Here is a 14845-nt window from a genome sequence, read left to right as displayed (position 1 = left end):
AACGGTGTGTACCGTTAGCATGGCAACAGCATAGGCCTCTACCAAAGTTAAGAGAGATGTCGAAATTTTGCCTTGCTGATAGGATCGACAACCAATTGACTCTGACTTTGAAGCATTCTTGTTCGCAGAGCGCATAATTACTCTTGGTCAGCGCCTTCACTGGGCTTCTTAGTAGGGAGCTTACGAAACGAGGACGACCACGGCTAGGAGGACTTCATTTAAAATTACGAGTTCGCGTTATTCGCATCACTACGAAACTATTTCATGTCGTTTCCCGTTGAAAATGTGTAGTAACTATCGAGGAATTAAACTTGTATGAGTGGGTTGGAAGCGTAGAGAGAGAACTGAAAATTCATCGTCTTGTGGTAACGTCCTCCACAGAACCTTGAATTTGGTGATTTTACGTCGTCATTTAGGAGATGACGGCAAAGAAATGTACCAAAATGTAAAACGCACGTGCAGAGCGTGCAGAGCCATTGTTTTTGCTCACTAAACCTATTGTTTTGTAGAGTCGTCGTTGCCGTCGGCGTCGTCTTTTCGTAAGCTCTCTAATATCCCGTGTCCGACGGTTGTGAGGGCAAGCGGCTCGGGGACGGGAAGCCATCAAGAATCAAACTGACGTATTCCAAACAACGGTACCAGAAACCATACAACTGTACCCGTTCGTCTACGACTGCTCCCCAGCCGCCCATATCCTCAAAGAGTTATCAACTTGCATCCCTAGGTCCTGTTCCATTGTTTCCTCGTTATCACTATAATATCCGCGCACTTCGAACTGTCTTTGTCCTGAGGTTGTTGCCAGCAGAGGAAGGCTGGGGTGAAAACTAAAAAGACAAAATTAATAAGAGGAACGCTGAGGGCTAAGGTTCAATGATCTCCCCGAGTATAGTCAATTAGGGTCAAACCTGGACATATCTGATCAGAGTAGAGAAGGGCGTGGCCTGCGACTAGCTTCTGAAGTAAAACGTAATGGAAAGAGGAAACGGGAGAAAAGCAGCAGGGGACTCGGCAAGCAAGATAGGAATGATGAAGATAAAATAAAAAAAAGAGATTCATGAAAATAACTCAACCGAAAAAAACTACAACTAATGCAATGCAAGGCAAAGCAAAACGTAACGAAATGCAACGAAGGTTTCTTAGGTCTTTCAGTTTGGTATCCAGCACCTGGCAATAGCTCAGAATCCATTCTTGCTAATCCAGCCAGCCTGTCGGAAATGTGCTGGCAGAGGTGGACTACCATGAAGGAAACTCCATGCCCTACTCTTCGCTAACAGGACTCTAGGAATACTTATGAGCACAGTCCCTTCTTCCTTTTCGGCAAATTGGTGATCTTATAAAAAAAAAAATTCTTGTGATAGCTTTGTATGACCCTGATAAAGACACTTGAAAGGAAAGTCGAAAGGTTGGGTCCTTGAATTGTACCTTTTTAAAGCCACAGGGCCCACGGTTTACAGTCCTTGTACGACAAGAATTCAAGAAGTGAAGTGAAGACGTTAATACATGTAGTAATCTTCGGAGCTGTTCACGACCTTTTCACATGGCCACCATTTTTAAAGGGGCTAGGTCACGCAATTTTAGGCAATTTCAGCACTGATCGTATGGTCATAGAATTAACTAAAATATCAAAATAACTGTTCAAAACTATAGAAGAACTCTAACAAAACACAGGGAAGCCAAGAAGGGACATGGATGGACAAAACTGGAGAGGACTGAAATGGAGTGAATTTGGTCAAATTTGAAAAACGTCGGCCCACCTTTTTTCAAATTTATATCAGTCTATATCAAATTGTCATTTACACAGCTGGAAAATCATTCTCAGTTGTTATGTGGCCGTGATTTTGCAAATGAAAGACTCTTGCTCTGCCAATTTGACGTTTAGAGCTCATAATTAACAAAATTAAACAAAATTACCTAAAATAGCGTGACCTAGCCCCTTTAAGTCCGACTGACTGAAAACTTTTATTTTGGGCCCCCTGAGGGTCCCCTGAACTCGCGTCCAAACACATCATCCAGGGGCTCGGGGTATGAACTCCACTGTCTTTGACAAGCATGGCCGCCGGGTGATAAGGGTCCACAGAACAACAACCACACTCCAAGCCCTGCTCTTTTCGAATAGTGTGAGGGATCTTCAACGTCCCCCAGTGCTTATGAACTTGGGTTGCACTGAGACAGGGGCTACGGTTTATCGTTCTTATCCGAGAAGACTTGAAAGTCTAACCACTTGCAGATGAAATTACAAAGGCAGCACTTCCTCCTCAGTTATTTAAAGACCCTGAGTGTTGGTCCGGCGGGAGTTGAACTCACGACCTCTCCCACAGTAGTCCAATGCTCAAGCCAACTAAGCCAACTGGTCGGGGGTTGGGTAATCATCTGCAAGTGTCAATACGAAGGAAGCACTCTCCCCTCAATTCTCCTAAGACCCTGAGTTTTGGTTCGGCCAGGGTTCAACCTCTCTCACAAGGTGGTCCGATTCTCCACCAACTGAGCCAACTGGTTCGCGGTAAAGTCACGAACTAACTTTACCTCGCTCCATTTACGAAGTCTCCGTGAGCAACGAACTTCATAATTGGTTGCAGAGTAGCTTCTGTTGAAGAGTCATTTGTGGTTGGTGGAAGCGTTGTATCCCACACTGCTACGGTACCGTCCGCATTACCAGAAATAATGTACTGTCCAGATCTAAAAGGATAGCATCAAATTCAGTGTTAACCTTTAACACAACTTATTTACTTTACTCCTCTCGAACAGTATGTATGGGTTATTGACCAAGCTTTTTCGGTCAAGATGGCTGGATGTTGGCCAAGTTCAGTTCTTTTTTTGCGAGCTCGACTTCGACTTCATCTCGGTCCATAAACACGCAAAAAAAGAACCAGGCTAATATCCAGCCATCTTGACCGAACAAGCTTGGTCAATAAAGGAGTTATTATGTGGGATAAAACACTAAAAAATGATCTTTGATCTTGCGGGACAATGCGAGAAATCCCGAGCGGGCAAGATAGCTCCAGCTTGCCCGCTCGGATAGCCAATCACAGCGTGGGATTTGGTTCATCTTTCTCGATCACGGAGCTAGTCATATAATAAATGTGCTCATTGACTAAGGAGGGGAGGGGGGGGGGGGTGGGGGGCAGACTGGAAAATATTTACCTCGAGGATGTTTTGCACAGTTTGTGCACAGCGAGATCCGAGTACTTTGACAGAGAGCCAAGATTGTCCCGCCTGGCCCGACCTAACTCAGTCAATTAGTGTTTTACCACCAAGTCATCACTACCCCTCTTGGGCACGACTTCTTCAAAGGGAAAGTGCTAGGCGATTGTCCTAATACTCCAATGACTAAATCGTCTCTTTGTCAATGGAAACAAACAATGCCATATGTCCATTACTCAGAACAATATCAGTGCAATCTGGGTATTTCTGTTCTCCAGAGCTAAAGAATGGAGACGATGGAAATGGACTGAATCTCGACAGTCCTCGACGTAGCAGGGGCACCCAACGAAAATATAGCATTGTTAAACGTATTTTCGTATTTTAACAGTAGATATAGGCGTATTTTTATCCCCTAAAAATTTTCATCTGTTCGGATTCCCTAGCTGAAAACGTACCTTTTCGAAAATTTCGGCCAAAAAATGCTCTCGAAATTTATACCATCTTTTAGATGTTCGAAAATCCTAGGACAGGCAGGCAAGCAAGGAATTTTACAACAAATGTTCCGAAAATTCTAGATCTCAAATCGTCTTCCGAACAGATATTTTCCGAAAATTGACGTTGGGTGGCCCTGACGTGTTGTTCTCCAAACTTCGACAGACTCTTCCGGCTCTGAAAAATTTGATGCTCTATCTTTGAGTTGTCAGGAATGTCAAGAACCAAGTTATGAATTTAACCATTTTCATCTAAAAACAGTAGAACTAAGCTAGTCCAAAAATATAAAGAAAACTCTCCCTGAGATTTCCTGGCTAAATGTCAACAACATTTTCGCAACATCCCCCGACTCAATACCTGTCGATATCGAAGTACACTCGCTGGTTTGTATTCACAGACCGCATCATGGAATAAAGAACTGCCCCTGGATTACGAACATCCCAGCACAAGATTTCATCATCCTAAAGCACAAAATATAAGTAAGTATAGTATATGTATACTGCAGTCAATATACTTTTGTCAACTCACTCGATACATGTACAAACTAATTTCTGTGCTTTTAATTACTTGCCTACTACCGCACCACGGATTATTTAGGGGTTAGCCAGGGCACAGTTGTTCGAAAGCCAATTAACTTAATCCAGGATTAGCGTAAACGTTTGTTTCATGTTCTCAACTTTTTGGTTATTTTCGTTTTTTTGGGTTGACTTCCTCTAATGTAAAATTTTGCCAAATATCAGCGTTGAACAGCATTTGGGAGTAGAGAAATAGACTCTTTGGTAAATTTTTAATCTGGGATTAGCGTTAATCGGCTTTTGAACAACCGGGCCCAGGGGCTGAAGCATAGCCACAAGCTGCCATCAGAATAACCTGCGTAACTGGAGGTAATAAAGTTTTGGCGGCGGAGCCGCTAATCGCGAGCGGCGATTCGCCGCCAAAACTTTATTCCCCACGCCTACAATACCGCAGCTACGCAGGCTACAACTGGAAGTGAAGTTGGAACCTGTCTGACACTACCTCATTTATATTGCGAGGTAAGTTCTCACTATCAGAGGCAATTAGTTGAACAATCTGGGAGAATCTGTCCTGGAATGTGAAATGTTCACTTCCGGTTTCCATCCATAGCTAAAAACTTTATAGATCGTTTTCACATGACGTCACGGCGGCCATGTTGGTGTTCCAAAACAAAGAAATGGCGGCCATGATGGTGTACCAAACTAATCCACCGGTTTTATGCAAATACTTTCTTTTGTTTCAGTAATCCAAAATGGCTGCTGGTCACGTGAGTGAAAACGCTCTACTCACCTTTCTGCCGCCACTGTAGAGCTTGGTTCCATCAGGAGAGAACATAACATGTGTTACTCCACCCTGCTGGCCTTGAAGAAGGAAAACAAGCTGACCACCATCTGTTTCTGAATACACACCAACTTGAACAAAAAAATATATCAAAATATATTCTTGAAAATTTATTTATAAGGAGATGGCTATTGTTAACAGGAGTCGAACCTACTACCTTCTTATTACTGGTCCCACTTCTCTACCACTGAGCTAAAAAAATTCTTGCCGGAGTTCGGCCAATAAACAAGGGTTTCAAACTCATTAATAATTCATAATCCAAAAACAAAAGAAATCACCACCTTGAAGGAAGTTTGGATATGTGGTCTTAATTAGCATAAAATTTTGCCAACTTTGATCCCAAATATCTCTTAAAATACTGATTCCTTTGAGAAGCAATAACAAAGACTCGAAAGAGTGTTTCATCAGATATCCAAACACCTCGAAATTGGTTAAAAAACTCGGCCTCAGCCTCTTTTTTCAACTCGCTTCTTGGTGTTTGGATATCCAATGAAACACTCCTTCTCGTGTTTGATATAATTATTACTCTTCACATTGATCTAGTAACCGGAAAGTCATTGTCGCTTCCACTGTGTAAATAGTCAACTGATTGCTTCCTACCAAAACAGGGGGATGATCATGTTTTTTTGTTTGATTTGAAACTTTCTTGGCTGGTCATCATTTTAAAGTGCATTACATCCATAATGATAATTCTACCACTGTGGTAACTGTCGACACTGTACATAACAATAATTATTAATAATTCAAGTCGAATCCAATTAAACATTGATATTTTGAGAAAGGTTGAATCCAAGTGCCCTTTACATAGACAAACTGCTGCTCCTTCATTTACCTGACTTTGAATAAGAACCAAGAGCATACAGGCCAGAGATATCAGGACTAAATGCAATGCTTGATATGATCCCAGTCTGGCCATCCTTTTTAACTAAAACAGCATGGAGACAAAACTATATCAACCTTTCAATAACAAAGCCCTGATCAAAATGAAAGATGAGATGAAAGTCTAACTATGATATTGATAGTATACACAAATTAAAGACAAGAAAGAACATGGGTAGATACAAAGCCTTTGTAAAGTATTTCTATCTAATTTATTTTTTGTCAAATTTAACCCTTATCTGGAATATTGTCTCTTGTAGACATACGAAACATTCAGAGTTGAATCTGCACAATATGATCACCCTGACTATAAACTAGGGCAAGTTTGCAATGTACCAATGCCTCCCTATGGATCATGAATTCATTCACTGGCCTATTAACCTTCTAAATTCACCTGTAGTTGGTCTCTCCTGAAAATCTCTTCCAGGTCTTGCAGTATCAAAGACTCTCACCATTTTGTTGAAGCCACAATAAATCTGACTGCCATCCAGGTTGAATGATACACAGTTTGCAGCCACTACTTCGTCCTTATGAAAGCAAACAATTTAGAGAAGTTAAGTTCTGTTGATTAAATTGGATGGTGAATACTGTTGTTTGTTGACAAGCCCCAACAGTTTTAGGTGTTACAATTATTTTTTTCTTCCCCTTTTACATCCCATGGAGTTTTGTTGCAACTCTTTGTTCTGTGACTGCAATGTTGGATCTATTTATACAGCTCTCAAGCGAGGTGTGGCTGCACATGTATGTTATGCATGGTCTATAGAGATAACATGGCATTAACAAACTTCAGATTGCTCTATGAGAACAACTAGACTTAAATCCCATTCTGAACACCAAGTAGACTGCTTGCAATCTTCTTTTCTTTATGTCCAATGAGTGCGATGTTAATTAAACAATAGTTAGTGTGAATCAAACAGTTAATCATATACAAGAGAAGAAAAATAATGGCCCTTTGATCCAATTACTTGTACCCAAACTGAACTCTAAACTCATGTTGGCTTAGGACTGGACTCCTCAGAAGAAAAAAAAGACAGACGTACAAGTACATTCTGTTATGCCACCCTGTTTGAAAACTGGTTACTACCTTGCATATGGAGATATTGTTGCTGTGATATCTATTTGAATAATGATTTTCTCTAGAAAACAACATGGTGACCACACCCTTTGAATAAATAACAGTAACTCCTAGCTTATTCCATCTATGGTGCTGTGCCCCGAGGTCATGCATGGGTCGTGTTCTGGGGCCGAGCGCAGAAGCACAGCTCCTTCAGTCCAACCTTGCTGAGCTGCACTCTTATCAATTCACTATCTGACTGCAAGAAATGGCGATTAACAAGCCAGCCAGGTATATAATAACCTTGTTAGGTCATTACAGCAAAGTTGCTGGTGTAAACAAAAGAAGCTCTGATTATTTTCATCCCAACATCACGGCAATGAGTTGTCACCCGCATAAAGTCAAGGATACTACTGTAGTAACTAAATTACAATATTACCTTACCAAGTGATTGTAAGTTCTGTAAGTGCATCGAATTGTTCCCATGAAAGCGTCCCACATGTGGATGGGATGGTCACGACTGCTGCTTAACAGACTACACTTGGAGAAATTTGATTATGAAAACAATGCATTTAGAAAGTAATCTCAGTAAACAGTAAACAATACTAAGAAAGTACAGTTGACTCCTGATAACTCAAACCTTCAAGGGAACTTAAAAAAGGTTCGAGTTATCAGGAGATTGAGTTATTGGGAGTAAGGAGTTAAGCAGCAACCCTGTCACTGAAGTTAAATGCACCCTAAAACTAACAAAGCGTCAACTGGACTGACATGTTTTGTGTAAGGCAAAAAAGGACAAAGATTACAGGGCTTCGTCAAAATAAATTAAAACATTATTAATGGTTTTGGACTGCAGTACACTGTTTGTTTTGTCACATACTGACAGACGTGGTTTAAGTTATCAAAGTTAAAAATATAGAAAGAATGACCTAAAAGGAAATGGAAATTGCTTCCAGTTATCGGGAGGTTCAAGTTATTGAGGGTAAAATCGCAGTAAATGTGTAACAAAAATCCAGGGGAAATCAATTTTGGTTTTAGTTAGAGAGGGTTTGAGTTGACAATAGTCAACTGTGTTTTTGACAAGGCCAAAATTAAATTAATATGATATGAAGAATTATGCATGTAAAGGAGAGTATAATCCAACAGAGCCTTTATGACATCATATATAAACTCATAAAGTGTAATCTGTTTACTCATGTATAAAGGTCATGAAATAAAAATTGGTTTGTGCATTACTTGTTCTGATCTGAAAACACAGAAACTTTCATAATGTAACTCCTTTAATTTGCAGTAGCACTTCAAAAGAAAAGAAATAAATGGGACTTACCAGCAAGTGTCAGGATCAAGGGAGGACATAAAAGGATACCAGCAGTAATCATAAATTGTTTCTCCTTCTGGCATCCTTAGAACTGACACCTTTAACAAGAAAACAGAGCGGTTTTCAAATGAGTTTCGAAAGTAATTATCGAATTACTTTGGTTTTGCATTACTTCACTCAGTGATTGGTTTAAAGTTCTCAAGCCACTTTTCCAACCAATTAGAATTGAAACCAAAACCAATCTCGCGTGTGTACATTTTTCTGCGCTTTGTGTCGGCTACGTGTAGTTACCGGTACTTCGAATTTTGATTGGTTTACTGGATTGTCTGAGTCCTTTTTGATTGGCCAAAGTAATTACTTTGGTTTTGGTTTTACAATACTAATTTAAAAACAGCTCTAAAGAAAAAGAATTATATTATTATCTATTAGTATTATTGTGGTATGTCCAAAAAAACCATCTAATATTTCAGCTGCATGAAAAAGCATGGAAAATAGAGTTTTGTGTCACAGCAGCAATAAAATGTTAAGATTATATTTTGTAAAAAATAGCAGATTGCAATAACTTGAAAGAAATAAGCCATTACTATATTACAGTATTATTTTTGTTAACTGTGTAACATTTTGGATACATAAATTGTTATTTCAAGTGAAAATATCTGTTCTTGAAACAACTTGATAAAAAGCCTTTAATTTGTAAAATCTATAACAGCATGAATTTCTGGACAAGAGTAAAAATATTTTGTGGTGACATAGGTCTAGCAGTCAAGCAAACAGACTGAGGAGAAATCACAGGGACAAACATGAAATCTCCAAGCAGATTTATTCCTTAACTCAGGAACCAAAACTGGCCACCACGGCAACTAAATAGCATGTACCAGTACATATTTTCTTTCTTCAGTGGAATACTCTACAAGGAAGGAAAATGAACCCCAAAGCTAGGGAGCAAGGAATCAAATTAAAGATAATCTGTTCTCTAATAGCCATCAAATAGACCAATTTCGATATATTAAAATTCAGCCCAAAACAAAAGGCATCCTCTCGAGCCTCTCGGGAATAAACTCATACACACCCTTATATTTATTCCCCAGATCCTCGAGATGATGCCTTTTGTTTCGGACTGAATTTTAATATGTCGAAATTGGTCTATTCCACACCATCTCTGACAGTCCTTGCACAGCTGTCCCAGTGTACAGTTCCACAGGGAGATTAAATATCCTTAGTACATTATCATCACTGTTGGTAAGTATGCACGATCCATCAGGTGACCTGTACAAAATGAAATTTCATTGGTAAAAGAACTTGAAGTTACTGCCATTAACTTACGTTATTGCTGCTAAATTACTGGCTTGACTTACTTTTCTTTTTCAGATGCCTTCATGGGCACATAGATCTAACTTGTGACTTTAACAACTTTTTTTCTTTCATTAAGGGTCAAACGCACTATGCTTGCTTACGATTACGTTAAGACAAATCTTTCTTGCACATCTGCTTTTCGTGACTATTATTTTCTTTAACAGAATAACCTAAATATGGAACAATAAGAAAATAAAAGTTGAGAATGTTGCTGAAAGTGCCAAAATCCAAATGTCCAGACGTTTCGGGACTGTGCCCTTCATCAGTGCCATTCCACTGATGAATGGCACAGTCCCGAAACGTCTGGACATTTGTTAAGATTTTGGCACTTTCAGTAACATTCTCAACTTTTATTTTCTTATTGTCGTAACAAGTGCCACGCAGCATTCGAAGTTTTTAACTTTTTTGCTCATTATATGTGGAACAGCTTACCAAGGGATATTAAGGAATCAGAGTCTCTTGCCTCCTTTAGACATAAATTTTTAAAAGTAACTTTATTTATCAATATTAGACTTTTTAATATTTTAATGGCGATAATTTTGGTTCCTTTAACCTATTGACTCCGGTTTCGACCAGTTTTAAAGTAGTTTGTCTTAAATGTCGCCATGTAAATATTTTTTACATGGGTGATGGGGAGGGTTTTTTGATAATTCATGGGTTTAGGTTTGGTTTTTAAACCGAGTAGGGGACATGACCTATTGTTTACCTTAAATAAAATAACTAAATAAATATTTTAACTACAGAGATCATAAAAAAGGTACTTCATGACAAATTTAATGCTTTCAGCGCATGTTACAATCCCAGCCACCCAAAATGAAATGAAAGACAGAATAAAATGCACTGCCAGGCCCAAACTACATACAGTCCCTCCTCTTTAGATTGTAAGCGCTGGGTTCTTTAACTAAGTCAAATTCTTTATGAAAGTTAGCCACAACAAGATTAGCAGCTTCTCCCAGGAAAAAACCCGTCATTAAAGTGCAGGCTAATGTGGAACATTGCAACTATGTTTGAGCAGTTTTGTGGCATTAATTTTCAAGCAGTCCTGAGTGATTAAGTAGTGGTTGTTTTCAAAATCCTTCACTTCACTTCAGACTGTCTGACTCATCTAAAAGGAATGGTTTTTTTTTCTCTTTTCCTTTTGCACTGTATTTTTGGATGGGCTTTGATAGGTGCACAGTGTGAGACACAAACAACTGTGTATCAAGTGCTGCTACTGTAACGGCCCTACTATAGCACCCCAGGGAAGTCTCTATATCTTCAACCTGCCTCCCTTTGGAATAACAGTACTCTTGTTCAGGGAATTTGCATAGCTTCCAGCATCATCCCCTGAAAGGTTACCATCCTTTTTGAGGATAATGCAAACTATGGCACCATAATTTATTTTCCAGATCCACCTCTACAATCGCCATTGACAGCACTTTCTACTTCCACCACTACCTTTTCATAATCACAACTCCAGGTACCATCAAATCATTGTAGTCAGACTGGTCTGGATAAGCCAAATCCACAGGTTATCCCAAAATTTGTTCACATCACCTTCAGATCATGCTCTGCCACAGTTCAAGAGACCTTTTGGTTGTGCAACTGACGTTGCATGATCCAAGGGGTTACTTACGAGTAATTTGTAAATTGATTCTAGTGGACTTTAATTAATTTAAGCTAGGTGAAGTTTTTTGGGGAAACCATTGTTGTATCTTGTGTGCCTAAGGATTAAAAGCTGTTTAAAAGTGTGGATTTTTGTGTAATTTCTCATATGCTGCATATTGAAATAGTTGGGGAATGTAAATGTAGTCAGCAGCCACTAAGGTACAAGAGACTCATGGGCGCTGCAATCAGGAAAAAAAACTTGTTGAGATCCATTTCCTTTCAGAACCAATATTTTCAAACATGTCACTGTCCTTGTCATGCAAATCCACTCGACATCACCTCTCTTTGGGTGACTATATTGTTACTTCCAAGAGCACAGAGAAGGCTAGCTTCCAAGGAACACTAGACTATTTCTAGTCTAACATTGTTACCAGTAATTAAACTGGGATGCGTCAAGTCTTTGAATGAGATTTCAAGTTGGTCAGGTCAAATTAGCAGAGGGGAGCCAAGTGGTAATGAGGACCCGTCTGTTTGAAATTGCCAGGTCAAGTCATGTTTATACGTATATAACAACTGTGATGCATGGCAGAGTTAACGAAAGTTAAATTAATGTATATATTTGAAGATGGGGCTACAGAAGAAAGAGAGAAATGATCCTTGTGCACACTTATCTGGACAATAGGCCATTTTCAAAACATCAAATAATCAGCTTGATAGTGAGGCAGTGAGGACAAAAACAATAGAAACACATTGGAATGAATGTGAAAAATATTTACATTATCATCCACTTTCCTTTGTCTTTGTCCTCTAAACCTCTCTTTCAAGATGAATTTTATATATCGAAAAAGGTCCTCTTGAGCAATAATAATATTATTGTTTGTTTGAGACACCTAAAAAATTCCAGATAATTGCAAGGATCATTTATGTCTTTCATCTATAGGAAGGAAACACTACTATTTCTTGTCTAAGTAAGTAGGTGCGAGGATCCTTAATTTTGTCACCTTAAAGTTTAGACTTAATGTACCTTACATTTAGAACCAGATTTTTGTCCCAGATTCCACTACCCCATTACCCCTTTGATGTCCAAACTGGCCTAAACCGGCCAATCTTAGTATTTTACTCTGTCTAATACCAGACAATTTTACTCGTTGATGAGGAACCCGTGGGAGTCAATGGGTTAACCTGAGTTCTGGCAGGTTTACTTAAAGGGGCTAGGTCACGCTATTTTAGGTAATTTCGTTTAATTTTGTTAATTATGAGCTCTAAACGTCAAACTGGCAGAGCAAGAGTCTTTCATTTGCAAAATCACGGCAACATAACAACTGAGAATGATTTTCAAGCTTTGTAAATGACATTTTGATATAGACTGATATAAATTTGAAAAAAGGTGGGCTGATGTTTTTCAAATTTACCCAAATTCAATCCATTTCAATCCTCTCCAGTTTCGTCCATCCATGTCCCTTCTTGGCTTCCCTGTGTTTTGTTAGAGTTCTTCTATAGTTTTGAACAGTCATTTTGATATTTTAGTTAATTCTATGATCATTTGATCAGTGCTGAAAAATGCCTAAAATAGCGTGACCTAGCCCCTTTAAATAACTCATGCAGTTTTCAATCATTTTACCTACCATTTACATCCCTTTAGAAAGTTTGATGCTGAGCTCTCAAACTCTCCCCAGGCTCCACTCACTTGTTGAGGAGTGATAGCAAAATTATAATGGATCACTGGATACCTGGAAATTTAAGATTTAAAAAGAAATAAACATAAAAAGTATTAGTGAGATGAATGAAAGGGAATGCAAAGTTAACTCAATTTACAGGGATTCTGATACCATTGGGTTGGTTTGGTTGAGTATCGGACTACAATGCTACAAGTCACAAGTTTGAAACCCAAAACCTTCGACATTTCAAATGGAAATCGAAGACCACCCCTCCCCCCAATTTCATTGATGAAAAAATGGCAGGCTTCAACTTGTGCGCTGATTCATCATTGATTTTGGGGGAAGGGAAGTACTAATTTTTCATTTTTATTTTGTCCAAGAGTGCAGCTAGTTCAACACTCAGGTTTTTAAAAAACTGAGGGCTGCTCTATTACTTTGACCTGCAAATGGCTTGAATTCCAAGTCTTCTTGGCCAAGGAAAATAAAGTTGTAGGCCTTATATCACAACCCTTGTTTATAAAACCTCTGTGACATGAAAGAACCCATACGCGATATTCACTATGAGTAGGTCACAGAGTTTATGGTGTTGTGAACCTTTGAAATAATGTTCGCGTCTTAGCCTGCAAAAATCGTACATTAATTCATTATCTGTTTCCATTGACATGTCGTTTTCCTGCTTGTCATCACTTGATTCCTTTTCATGATTATTGAGTTTTGAGTCTATGAAATCCTCACTTTGATTGTCAACATGGGTAGACTCTAGACTGCCATCCCTCTCTTCTGGCTGAGAATAATCACGTAAGTCTTTCTGTTGCTCAGAGTCGTCCGGTTCAAGAACCTTAAAGCAATGTTGCTCTTTCACAAAAATGTCTGTTGCGAGTTTATCTTCATCGGTGCCTTCCGTAATGGCTGAATTTCTTCTGTAAGGACTAGCGACCTCATCTTGCAAAACATTTTGAGCGGGACAATCTTCCTTGGAAATACTAGTATTCGGCGACCTGACCAAGCCCAGGTTTTCGCTCTTGAGATCGCTGTTACTTTCAACACTTGCAGCACTTTCAGTTGTTGTAAAATTCAAATGCCCAGGTGTATTGTTATCGTTTGATTGAAAGATTCAATCGCTGAACTCTGCCCCACAGTCTCACATTCAGTTTCGTCATTTTTCCCTCTTTCTTTACACTCAGAGGTATCAGCAAGATTTGACATTGTGTTGGGTTTTTTGGTCGTAATTTCATGATACGCTATCACGAATATATGCAAATGAGTTAAAGGAAAGTGTAAGCTACTCCTCATGTACACTAAAATGAACTGTCTACATAGAAACAACTATCTACACTGTCTACAGTAGGAACAGTTATATACACTGTCTACAGTAGGAACAGCTATCTACACTACCTACAATGGGAACAGCTATCTACAGTGTCTACAGTAGGAACAGCTATCTACACTGTCTACAATGGGAACAGCTATCTACATTGTCTACAGTAGGAACAGCTATCTACACTGTCTACAGTAGGAACAGCTATCTACACTGTCTACACTAGGAACAGCTATCTACATTGTCTACATTAGGAACAGCTATCTACACTGTCTACAGTAGGAACAGATATCTACACTGTCTACTTTAGGAACAGCTATCTACAGTGTCTACAATGGGAACAGCTATCAACACTGTCTACAATGGGAACAGCTATATACATTGTCTACAGTAGGAACAGCTATCTAGAGTGTCTACACTAGGAACAGCTATCTAGATTGTCTACAGTAGGAAGAGCTGTCTACACTGTCTACAATTGGAACAGCTCTATACATTGTCTACAAGCGGAACAGCTATCTACAGTGTCTACAGTAGGAACAGTTATCTACAGTGTCTACAGTAGGAACAGCTATCTACATTGTCTACAGTAGGAACAGCCATCTACACTATCTACAAAGGGAACAGCTATCCACAGTGTCTACAATGGGAACAGCTATCTACACTGTCTACAATGGGAACAGCTATCTACATTG

The 14845-nt window shown here is 39.2% G+C and overlaps 1 protein-coding gene across 2 annotated transcripts; it reads right to left on the bottom strand.

Annotated features, from left to right (window-relative positions):
• Positions 1 to 18: 18 nt before the first annotated feature.
• LOC138028425 (telomerase Cajal body protein 1-like) lies at positions 19 to 14158 on the bottom strand. Of its 2 annotated transcripts, XR_011127661.1 has the most exons (12): positions 13471 to 14158; positions 12803 to 12907; positions 9392 to 9503; positions 8247 to 8335; positions 7367 to 7457; positions 6263 to 6395; positions 5822 to 5914; positions 4939 to 5060; positions 3991 to 4094; positions 2524 to 2676; positions 555 to 824; positions 19 to 174 (listed from the first exon to the last, which is right to left on the bottom strand). XR_011127661.1 is itself a non-coding variant. In XM_068875964.1 (11 exons), exons 1-11 carry the CDS (start codon positions 13497 to 13499, stop codon positions 668 to 670), a joined length of 1188 nt encoding a protein of 395 aa, XP_068732065.1. In that variant the 5' UTR covers positions 13500 to 14158; the 3' UTR covers positions 19 to 667. The 2 variants fall into 2 exon arrangements, 1 of the variants encoding a protein (XP_068732065.1); XM_068875964.1 differs by having other exon boundaries at positions 19 to 824.
• Positions 14159 to 14845: the final 687 nt, after the last annotated feature.

This window comes from Montipora capricornis, chromosome 13 (assembly GCF_036669925.1).
Source record: "Montipora capricornis isolate CH-2021 chromosome 13, ASM3666992v2, whole genome shotgun sequence".
In the NCBI taxonomy this organism is placed as follows: domain Eukaryota; kingdom Metazoa; phylum Cnidaria; class Anthozoa; order Scleractinia; family Acroporidae; genus Montipora; species Montipora capricornis.
Note: the sequence above shows the minus strand (reverse complement) of the source record. Positions and strands in the feature narration are given on the sequence as shown.

Bases quoted from the DNA above. Each gene is read 5' to 3' on its own strand.
- LOC138028425 (XM_068875964.1), bottom strand. From the start codon at position 13,499: ATGTCAATGGAAACAGATAATGAATTAAT. The intron at 7,458-8,246 runs GTAAGTCCCATT...CTCCAAGTGTAG, and splicing joins CTTGATCCTGACACTTGCTG to TCTGTTAAGCAGCAGTCGTG. The intron at 5,915-6,262 runs GTGAATTTAGAA...ATGCTGTTTTAG, and splicing joins TCAGGAGAGACCAACTACAG to TTAAAAAGGATGGCCAGACT.